Here is a 10,866-nt window from a genome sequence, read left to right on the forward strand (position 1 = left end):
CATGGAAGGTTTAGTAAAACCATGTCAATCAAGGTTTTCCATGAGCCTGCGACTAGTTAAAGTTGGACAGTTTGGGGATGTGAAAGCACTACCGGAGGTCCAAGGCAGCCATGGTGAGAGGAGCAACTTTGGGTGTTGCACATCTCATGTTGGACATGTTTTCCTTTCAGATCAGTAAGTTGCACTTGATATCTCATTGCCACTGGTGTATTCATTGGGCCCTGAAGGCACAATTATGGATGGATTCTCAGGCACACATGCAAGGAAAACTTATAAAATGTTTCCCTCTTTATTAATCATTTTTATTTGAAGACCTACAAGGCTACAGCAACCACATCAAAGTAAATTTGGGTAAAGAGCCACTTGTATTTCCGAAAGTTCCAAGTTTTCTTGTACAATTAACTGGTTTCTTGGTATTTACTTGGTCATATTCTTTTTTATCTGTCGCAGGCATCCTCTCCTCTATGTAGGTGACTCCCCCATCCTTCCCCCTCACTGAAACTAAAGGGCTTCAAGTATGGCAAGCCTTCCCATGGCCATGGATGAACCGTGCATATTATTCTGTGTAGATGTGTGGTTCGTTCAGAAACCTGTGACAGAAAGTCAAGGCCCTTCTTTTTCACCCCAATTATTGCATAATCATCTTCCTTCTAGTTTAAGGTCTGGTTATGTCCAATTGGATTTGATTTGGTTGGGTTCTCCGGATGTCTCCCTATTTCGCAATTATTGCAAGTTTCTGTTTTGGTTATTTTCTCATGTCTATGATCATTATTTGTTACCTGTGTCTGTGTAGATGCCACGCGTATCTGTAATTCATCTATGATCTACCAGTAGTTTAATCCTTGGACAGGATTGGTTTGGGGTTAAGCGTATGCTTGCTGTTTTGTCTTTTAGGTAGAAGGCTTGGTTCTATAGTACCTTACTCATTTCTTCACAGTAAAATGGTATGGTGCTTCCAATTTGCAGGTAGATCTTACATTATTGTTACTTTGTTGTGCTGCAGACCTGACTATCTAGTTGAACAAAATTTTATGGGTTCAATTTGACATTGAGGACATTGATTTAATGCTCCCAGTTATCCAATCATTTATCCAGTTCTCCATATCGTGACTTAAAGGCCGGATTTTTCAATAAAAAAAGAAAGAGACTTAAAGGCTGGATTCATATCCTTACATGTAGTGTGTTTTACCTAGACACTTGATTGTCACAACACTCTTCATGAGAAACATATCATGTGATTCATAGCCTTACATATTGTACATGATTGGGAGACGGGTGCATGAACATGCTAAGAGGTGAGAGCCACAAACTACTACTGTTACTAAGGTGTTTCTAGACATTAGACTATAGACAAATAACCCGTCATATGTGTGGACATCAACTCCCTCTTGTCATTGTTAATGCAGTTGAAGAAAGCAGGCTGGGAAGGGCGAGAAGAAGAGGAAACGGAGGAGTTAACTGACCCAAGTTTAGCTTATCATGACAATAGTTTTGTTCATCCTTACATGTATGGTCTTAATGAAAATGTGCGCGGTTTGAGGATTGGTGGTTAATCAGTAGGGATATAACTTCTACTAAATAATGTCATTGATGATTTCAACTGATTTGGGGTCCCTCATATTGATAGATTGGCCTATAGGCTTAGTTCCTTCATATTATGAATGCATAGTAGAAGTTCCTTCATGGATGCCTGGAAGTCTAAATTGCAGGGCCTATGATGGAAGCCTGATAAGTTTCTGCAGGAACTTGTTTTACCTGGGCAGTTGTTTGTTTTGTTTCAGTAAGGATCAGTAGTTTGATTGGATCTGCAATTTCATTAATAAATATACTGGAACTTGGTTAGGTTCTCCTATATTGGAGAATAACTTGTTTCATTGAAGGTTTCTGAAGTTTGATAACATATGCTTGTTTTGTTTTTTAGAAACATTCTAATAATTTGTATTATGCTGATAATGTATGATACATTGCCATTACCATATCCTGTATTTTTGTGATCAAATCAGTTATATCAAGTTTTGCCTCAAAACTCTGGACTTTAATCTTCACAAGTTCATGAAAATGTGTACCTTTTCCTACAAATGTACCCTGTGTTAGAATGTTAACAGTACAGATGATCATTATCAGTGGTTGGTTCACAAATGGGATCATCATCAATGGTTGGTTCACCTCCCATTTGTCTTCAAATGCCTCGGTTTCTTGGAGTCCATTATTCATTCAAATTGTGGTAGGCAATTTATGTGTTGAGAGAGGATTTATGAGGACCAATTCACCTTCAACCCAAAGTTTAGAGGGCTCTCCAACTATCCTTTCCTTTGTTAAGACCTTTTGTGTGTGGGTGGGTGTCAGTGGGGCAGTTATGGTGTGTGTTTTCAAACCATTGTTTCAAATTAATCTCAGTATGATCTACTAAATTTTAATTTTATGTTTTGGGTGAAGTTCTATTTTCTTTTGAATTTCAAATTCTTAATGTAAGTTTTTTTTTTTTCCCTTAATTTAAATAAACTATGAAGGAAGGAAAAGCCTTACTAAGTGGGGCACAGCAAATGGGGATGGGTCTAGTGGGTCGGAGCACTTATTAAGCTTTTTTCTTAATAATAAAAAATTAAGTGGAGAGGTTTTGTGCACAATTGGCCCTGATGCATGATCATGCACATAGTCGTCAGATAGAGGTGAAGCCGTGATGGGGTGCACTATGGACCCTCATTCTCATCCAACAGTTGCATGCATGATCATGCACAAAAATCATTTTCCAAAAAATAAATTAAAAAGTGAAAAACCTTGATAAGTGGGTCAAAGGAAATGGGAATGGGTCAAGTTGGTTATAGGCTTATAGCTGCATTATTTATTTATTTTTTTAAATTCTACCTTAATTCTACATTCAACCAAATAGTTCTGCTAAATTAATTTTACTGTACTTCCCTTTAAATCAAATGACTCCAATGATCAGAGGGGAAAAAAAAATGAAAAATCCCTTCTTGATCACTTCCCTTTCCCACTTACCTTGCAACCAAACAGAGCCTGGTGTTTTGTGAATGAGAAACCTGTCACACCACTTTAACAGGAATCTCTAATAATAAACTTCTAGAACTGCCATATCCTTGTGATATATTTTTCTTTCAGGTCCAGAAAGGAGGAAAATTCCACCCTCCTGTGATGGGGCAACAAAAAGAACCAACCTCCTCACCCCTTTTACACCTAGAATCAGGGGAAATAAGAAAGCTTATTGAAATTTGAATTTTTAGGTAAGAAAGAGACATAGACTTGTTAATATAATAACTTATACCTTAAAAAAATGTGAAAGTGAAAGTGCAGTGCTTGCTATGTCATGGGCAAAAGGATTCTTCTTTAGTGGAGGTTTTCCTTAAACCAAGTGATTTGGTCTCACTCCCTCCATGATATTTGACTGTCTAGAGCATCTTTTTCATTCTCCAATTGTTTAAAAAGAAAAGGGTTGGTAACCCTTTTGATCAGAAGATTACAGAACACTTCCTTTCATTTTCCTGTTTAGTGGTAAAGTCAAGATTTGAAAGTAGTCTTATTATAAAAGATGTAATGTACCTAGACTTGATTTAGAGTTTGGAGTTAGGCCCATCCTCCTTCCTAGTTGAAGGGGGCTAATCCTTAAGCTTAGGCTGACTTTGCAGCCCACGAATCATATATTCTCAAGAGCTTTTGAAAAAGGACTATTTAAACCTATATTTTGCTACACGAGTTCATATGACAGGCTTTGCAAACACCTACCCCACCAGCTTTGTTAAAATTACATAAAACTATATGGGCAGTTAAAGTTGCTCCATTATAACTTAGTGGTCGTAGGTTTGAGTCAGGAAACAATCTCTGTATGAGATATTATGATCCTTTCCTGACACATGTAGTGGCACTAGTCTCGTGCATTGGATGCATTCTTTTTTCTTTTCTTTTTTTTTTTATGGATAAGTATTTCCTTCATTACCCGTATTAGGATAAGGTCCTCAACATGATCTATTATAATTGTCGTATGACAATTTTGGTATTAAATATTTAGTGGATATGTTGTTCGCATCATTTATATTCAATTGATAGGTTTGATTTTTTTTTTCTTGTAATGAAAAATATTACTAGTTAAGATGTGAGCTAATCCAACTCCTTCTCTTTCAACATATATATAATTAAGTTTGTAAACCAGATTTTTTTAGGTAATAGAAAACACCATATATATATATATATAGCAGATTAAAGCAAAAATAAGGTCTCCCTCCCATGTTTCTTGGCGTAGGGCCACACTGCATTTTACTGTTCTTTTTTCCTAATAATAAATCTAAAGTATTTGGATTTACTTTGGATTAGGTAAAATTTGTAAAATTTCCATTGAGATACTTACCTCTTCCCACTTTTGTAACAATAAAGACATTAGTTAATGACAAAGTACTATTGTCATCTTAGGAATTCACCAAAGGAATTGACAATAAATCTTTTTTGCTTATTGAGTTTTATATTGGGATCGTAAATTACAATGTCTCTCTAGGCATTATCACAAAGAGGGAAAGGGGAGGACAGCACCATGAATTGTCTCTCTCTCTCTCTCTCTCTCTCTCTCTCTCTCTCTTCTTAAGAGGGATAGTGTCAGTGTGGAACTACGATTATGGGTCAAAATATAATCCACACCTTTTCCACTATTTTTATACGATAAAGTTTGCATATGAGAGAAGATTGATCCGATCCTCAAAAAATTTGAGCATCCAGCATAATTTTCAACAGTTGACTTGGCCAAACTACCTTAATTACAACACTTAAATACATTGAGACACAGAAATATCAAATGAAAAGAATCCAATTTTAGTTCTTAAATTGGATATGCTTCTTATAAATATCAAAATGGAATCAAGAAAGGAGGAGGAAAAGTAGGAGAAGCCGGAAGATCAAAATGATCATAATATATAAAGACAAAGGATTCCAACACTACACTTTTGACCACCACACAGAACATAGAACTAACCATACAACAAGGAAGACTACTGGATTACTCTTTTCCTCAGTGGTGACTGGTGAGTGGGTGTGGGTCTCTCTCTCTCTCCAGGTATATATATATATATATATAGAAGGAAAGAATGATATCCAAATCTTATAGAGGCACTAAAACATTAAAGCTGAAATGCTTTATGAAATGGGGAGTGTAGTCTTTATCAAAGGACGTGATCTCTGTAATTATTTGTTCTCCATAAACCCTTTTGAAGATCGATGGAGAAAGTTAGAAAATTTGAAAAAGGGCATCGGAACTTTACGAAAAGAAAGAAGACCAGAACTCGGGTGGGTCCCGGCCGGCAGTCGTCCTCAGGAAGATACCCAATACGCACACCTCCTCAAATATCAAATTGTTGTTCTATCAATGCATTCTACTGATCCTAATCAAATGCTTTTTGAGGTTGAAACGTTGTAGATAAAGTCCTCTAAAGTCCAAAGTGTAATCCTCCAAGATCCCCCACTTGCCGCCCAACCGAGTCAACAGAAACACAGAACCCTAGCAAGTAACATCAGAGCGAGTCAAACAAGGTTTTCAAATAACATAAAAAAGAACGAGTCAAGAGACTCAAGACCATGGTTTTAAAAATAAGATATCGGATCAGATCAGGTCGTCGGCTGAGATCGATCCAATGCCAATCCACTGCTAAGGTATATCCGGTGAAATGGTCTAACAATTTATTTTTAAAACAAGGGTAAATCAATTGGATATTAATCTAATTCGAATCGAATTTGATTGAGACTGATCATGAGTTTTAATACCTTGATCAAGATTCAAAAACATGATTTCAAAAATCCAATCCGGATTTGTAAAATTTCTTAGATTGAAATGGTATCTGTTGAGACCGATACCAAATCTTAAAGGATTCGATATTAATCCACTAGTAAGATATCGGGATTAAAAATAATAATAATTATAATAAAACTGATTTTATTTCAGGGTAAATTTGTCTGGTCAAGTTTTATCCAAAATCGATTTTGATCAATCTATATTAGTATTGGTGGAGAGTCAAAACCTAAATCAAACCAAACTGAAGTTATTGGTCCGGTTTCGCTTTGTGATATTGCAACACCAAAACCAAACCAAATCACATAGAAACTGAATGAACCCAAAAACAAACTAGAATTAGCAATGGAAATCAAAATTAAAACTAAACCGGTAAGAAACAAAAAATAGTCCAGAATTCATTAAAAGAAAAAAAAATCAAATTGTGCATAGTTTTATACAAGTTTGTATGAAAAATCGAATATAAATTGGACAAATAACCAAAATTAACTTGCTTACAAATCGATACCCAAATCAAAATTAAACCGAAATCAAAATTTCCTTACTAATTCAGATTCAATTTTATTATGACATCAAAATCTATTCAACTCGAATTAAAAAATCAAGCCGAACCAACCTTTGACACCACTACCAGACATCATAGTTTTAGCGCACACTGTGGTATCAGTTATCTTCAAAACCGAAATGATACTTGATACAATATTGGCATGGATTGGCGGCACCAAACAAGGTTATCTTGATTTTTCTTAAAAAAAAATAGATTTTTTTTTTTTTAACTTTTTAACCCCTTAACTGTAGTGTTTTTCCTATCAATATGGATCATTTGTCTCAAACGATATGATTACAATACCGATACATCAAACCATAGCCGACATCAGAAATCTTGCTCAAGAGTAACAAACTGAAGAAGATAATGGAGGGGGCGCTCAACTCGGGGGCTGTTCGGTTGTTCCCCGCAGATCGACACGGAGCGCTATGTGGGGGTTGGGGGGTGACGGATCCACGTGTGACCCAGCATCCCCTCTCTGCTTACCTCACCTTCAAAAAGCTACGGTTTGCTTCGCTATCCGACAAGACAACCCCACATCTCTATCTCTTTCCTCTGTCACTCTAAAGTCACACGGGAGTACGGGACACGCACGCCACTGGGACGTAGTGCAATACCAGCAGTCGTCGGCTTCTTCTGCCGCAACTGACACTTTTTTAAAAAGTAAAAAGACAAATATTAAAAAAAATAAAAAGAGAAAGACCAAAAAACGTAACCAAAAGAAACTGATAAAGCAGTCTGCACTCCTTTCCCCTGTACGCATCAAGTCAAAACATCACCTCCTCTCCGTATACAAACAGTAGGGCTGATGTCATCTTATACCCCACCTCCCTCCTCCCAAAACTTTTCTCCCAACCGTGCCGTCTCACTTGATTGGAACGCACCTGTGTACAGTGTACCCCTCGTTCTTTCTTAAATGACCGGAGTCTCACATGACCTTCCCTTCTCATGCTGACACGTCCTATCAGGCGGCGGCTGCTTTGGCCCCCCCCCAGAAGGAAGAGCAAAGAAGCAACACCTATTAAGTGACCTACCAGGGTGGGTGAAGTGGGTGGGTGCGTAGTCGGTGGGTCCCACACCTTCCCTCCAACTCACGGACACACTTTTTACTATTTAAATGGAGTGGAGAAGGAGATGATGAAGGGAAGTGCCGCCTAGCCGACGATTACGGGAGCCTCTGTGGGACTCCTTTCCTTCTCTTCCCTTCTAGGCGTCTACCACCTCTCTGTGTTTTATTTCCTTTTACTTCCATAGTAGAAACAGTCGTGGTTGTTTCTCATCTGTGCTCATCAATGGCTTCATCTCGCGAGGGACACTACAGGGGAGTTCGGAAGAGGCCATGGGGAAGGTACGCTGCTGAAATCAGGGATCCTTGGAAGAAAACTAGGGTTTGGCTCGGCACTTTTGATACTCCAGAGGAAGCTGCTCTTGCCTACGATACTGCTGCAAGATCACTCAGGGGTGCCAAAGCTAAGACCAATTTCCCTTCTCCACTGACTGCCTTCTCCTTCGACCTCAACCTCCCCTCTTCTGATCATCATCGCTGGCCTACTTCTTCTTCTTCCACCTTCTCTTCCTCTTCTCGTGCTGCTGGTTTTGTTCTCGGAGAACTCTTCCAAACTCGCCTTCTCAGGGAGATGAACTGCCGTGAAGACGACCTTATGCCCAGAGATGCATCGGTATCCGTATCCGTAACCGCCCCTGTTCATCAACCACCGCCTCCTGAACCGGCCCCCACTCATCTTCCTCCTTTCAGTGGGACGGTGAGGCGTGGTCTCTCCATCGATCTGAACGAACCCCCTCCCGCTACGATTCCCTCCTCATTCTGGTTCTCATGAGTGATTGATTCATCATCGTTGGAAGTTTCAGAGACCTTCGTCTCTTTTTTTTTTTTTTTTTTTTTTCTTTTCAAAAAATAGAATCACTCACTGTAAATATCTTGTAGTTTCAAGTTATCATTTTAATGAAATATGATTTCTATGCCAATGTGTTCAGAGTGAAGAAGAATTGAATCAAATCTGGATTTTTGCAGACTAGATGGATCGTCACAAACCCTAATTCCCCATATTAGATTAGTCGTCTTCAAGGAATAGTGTTACTACTGCAAAGGCCATTGGGATGTTGTAAATGGAGACAAAGAATCAGATATTCCAACTCTGTGCTTCCCCTTCCCGATGAGAACATACCTAGTAATAGTAGTGGCTTCTTTAATTAACTTATGTTTCGATTATTTTTAATTTCCCACTTTGGTAATATAACAATTTAGAAATTAGAAAATGCATTTTTTTTTCTTTTCTGTGTATTTGTCAGAAGTTCCAGCGTGCTGTCACTTCCCGAACCTTTCTCGGAACCTGATACTTTCTCTCTCTCAAAATCTTGATATTCATTTAATTAATTAATTTGAAAAGAGAAGACGACGGAAAATAGATTAAAAAATTGAGAAGAAATTATTATTTTAATCTTTGATGGGTGTGGGTCAGGGGGGGATTGATGGGGCTTAGAGAAGCCAGAAGACACGCAAAGTCCCCTTCTGGGACCAGGCAAATTGTCAGAACTTAAAAGATACTGTCAGAATGGGCCATGGGCCATTGTTGTTTATTATATATATATATATATGTATATATATACACACACAGTACAGAAGGCTGCGCAGCTTACAGCGACGGTTTTGAAGCTCTTTGTCAGTCGTGTGGGCCCCACTCTGTCTTTGTCTATCTCTTTCTCTCTCTCTGGTCCTTAACCACGCCGTGTTCTCTTTTCCCTCTTGTCTCTCTCAGATAACTGTCAGAGATATGAATCAGTCAAGTCATATACAGAAGTAATAGGGTATCATGACGCAGGTAGTGGCAGAGGGTGGGGTCCGTCTGACACCCACGTGTCCTCTAAGGCATGGTTTTGCTTAATTTCCGCTGCCAATAACAGTAGAGGAGTTTAATGGACCCCACCTCGGACAGCAAGATCTGTCGGCGGAAAGACTTTTCGTGGTGGTTTGGTCCATCGGTCTGTAAATTCACTTTTTTTTTTTTTTGGTGAAAGTAAATTCAAGACTAATACGTGCTTTTATCAAAACTATATTATTCTGTATTAAACACGTAATATATGCGTTTTTTTACTATTTGTTTTTTGGTTTGAGGGATCGGATAGGTTATAATCGGTCGGATCAGACTGGTATTGATCTTGATCAATCTTAAATCTGAGTTGATACCATATCAATGGATCAATACAAATAAAAAATAAAATAATAAAAAAAACTATTTTTAACATAAAATCAGGTTATTAATATCTGATTTTGAACGAATCAATATTGATCTTGACCAATCTCAATCCTGATATCAAATTATTAAACCTTGATTTGGAAACCCTTCTTCCATTCTTCCAAATTGACAATTGACAGTCCTAACTCATCAAAGTAAATATAAAAAACAAGGTCCTCCAAATCTACCTTTCTCCTTATTATTACGTAGTTGCAATGTTCAAATCCTTCCTTCTCTTCCTTTGTATCGGGGACTTCAAGGAACTAAACTGTGATCACGCCATGAGAATAATGGAATCAATTGTCACTTTTCCAACATTCAAAAGTTTGCAAAGTTGTAAATGGTAAAGACTGAAGCACCCCTGCTCCGGCTGAAACTTAGGGGAGCATCAAATTAGGAATACAATTTGTTGAATATCTTTAGGGACCTATATCTCCTTAGAGGTATCAAAATTACTAAAAATGTCCCCGAAATTACTTATCTTTCTTATCGCAGATAATTCCCTCCTATTTTGTAGGGCCACCCCCTAGAATATTCAAGCCATTCAAAGTATTCTTGAATTATACCAAAGTTTTATTGGGCAAAAAATATACTTTTTGAAAAGAACGAACTTTTCTTTAGTAAGTGTACTCACTCTAACCCTAAAAACACAATTTGCAACCTTTTTCATATGAGAGAAGTGCCCCTTAATTCTTTCTATTTGGATGCTCCTCTTATTGACGCTTGATCTAAAAAAAGTGAGTTGTCTCTCTAGGATTCTCGATGGAGACCAAGGCAAACTAGCTTCTTGGAAAGCCCCACTTTTATCTTTTGTAGGAAACAACACTCTCGTCAAAATCTATTTTGAGTTTGATTCCAACTTACCTTATGTCCTATTTCTTTTTCTAAAATATTTTTATATAGTCCATTAGAAAGCATCAATACCAAATTTTGGTGCGGGAAACCAAATTTATGTATGTAGTTTTGAAACAATTATCTATGGAATGTGTATTTTAAAATGGTTAAAAAATGTCTATAAAGCTAAAACTGATTCTTTTTGTAATATTGTAATGACATATTTCCCCTCCCCGTTGCTTGGATGAATTTTCATTAAAAAAAAAAAAAAAAAAGGAAAAAAGAATACGGAATGGTGCCCACATACAATTAACAAGCCAATGGCTCGCAAAAAGTACATGTCAAAGTCTAACATGATGGTCTTTCAAACACCTACAAATGCCTTCTATTCACTCGTATCCATGGTTTTAAGTATTGGTATTGTATCGATCGTATTGAATCAACAT

The 10,866-nt window shown here is 37.6% G+C and overlaps 1 protein-coding gene across 1 annotated transcript; it reads left to right on the forward strand.

Moving 5' to 3' along the window:
- The first annotated feature begins 7,460 nt into the window (after positions 1-7,460).
- On the forward strand, positions 7,461-8,318 carry LOC122059520 (ethylene-responsive transcription factor 12). Its single transcript, XM_042622347.1, has one exon. It carries the CDS (start codon positions 7,625-7,627, stop codon positions 8,168-8,170), a length of 546 nt encoding a protein of 181 aa, XP_042478281.1. The 5' UTR covers positions 7,461-7,624; the 3' UTR covers positions 8,171-8,318.
- The last annotated feature ends 2,548 nt before the right edge of the window (positions 8,319-10,866 follow it).

Source organism: Macadamia integrifolia, chromosome 2 (genome assembly GCF_013358625.1).
Source record: "Macadamia integrifolia cultivar HAES 741 chromosome 2, SCU_Mint_v3, whole genome shotgun sequence".
Taxonomy (NCBI): Eukaryota; Viridiplantae; Streptophyta; class Magnoliopsida; order Proteales; family Proteaceae; genus Macadamia; species Macadamia integrifolia.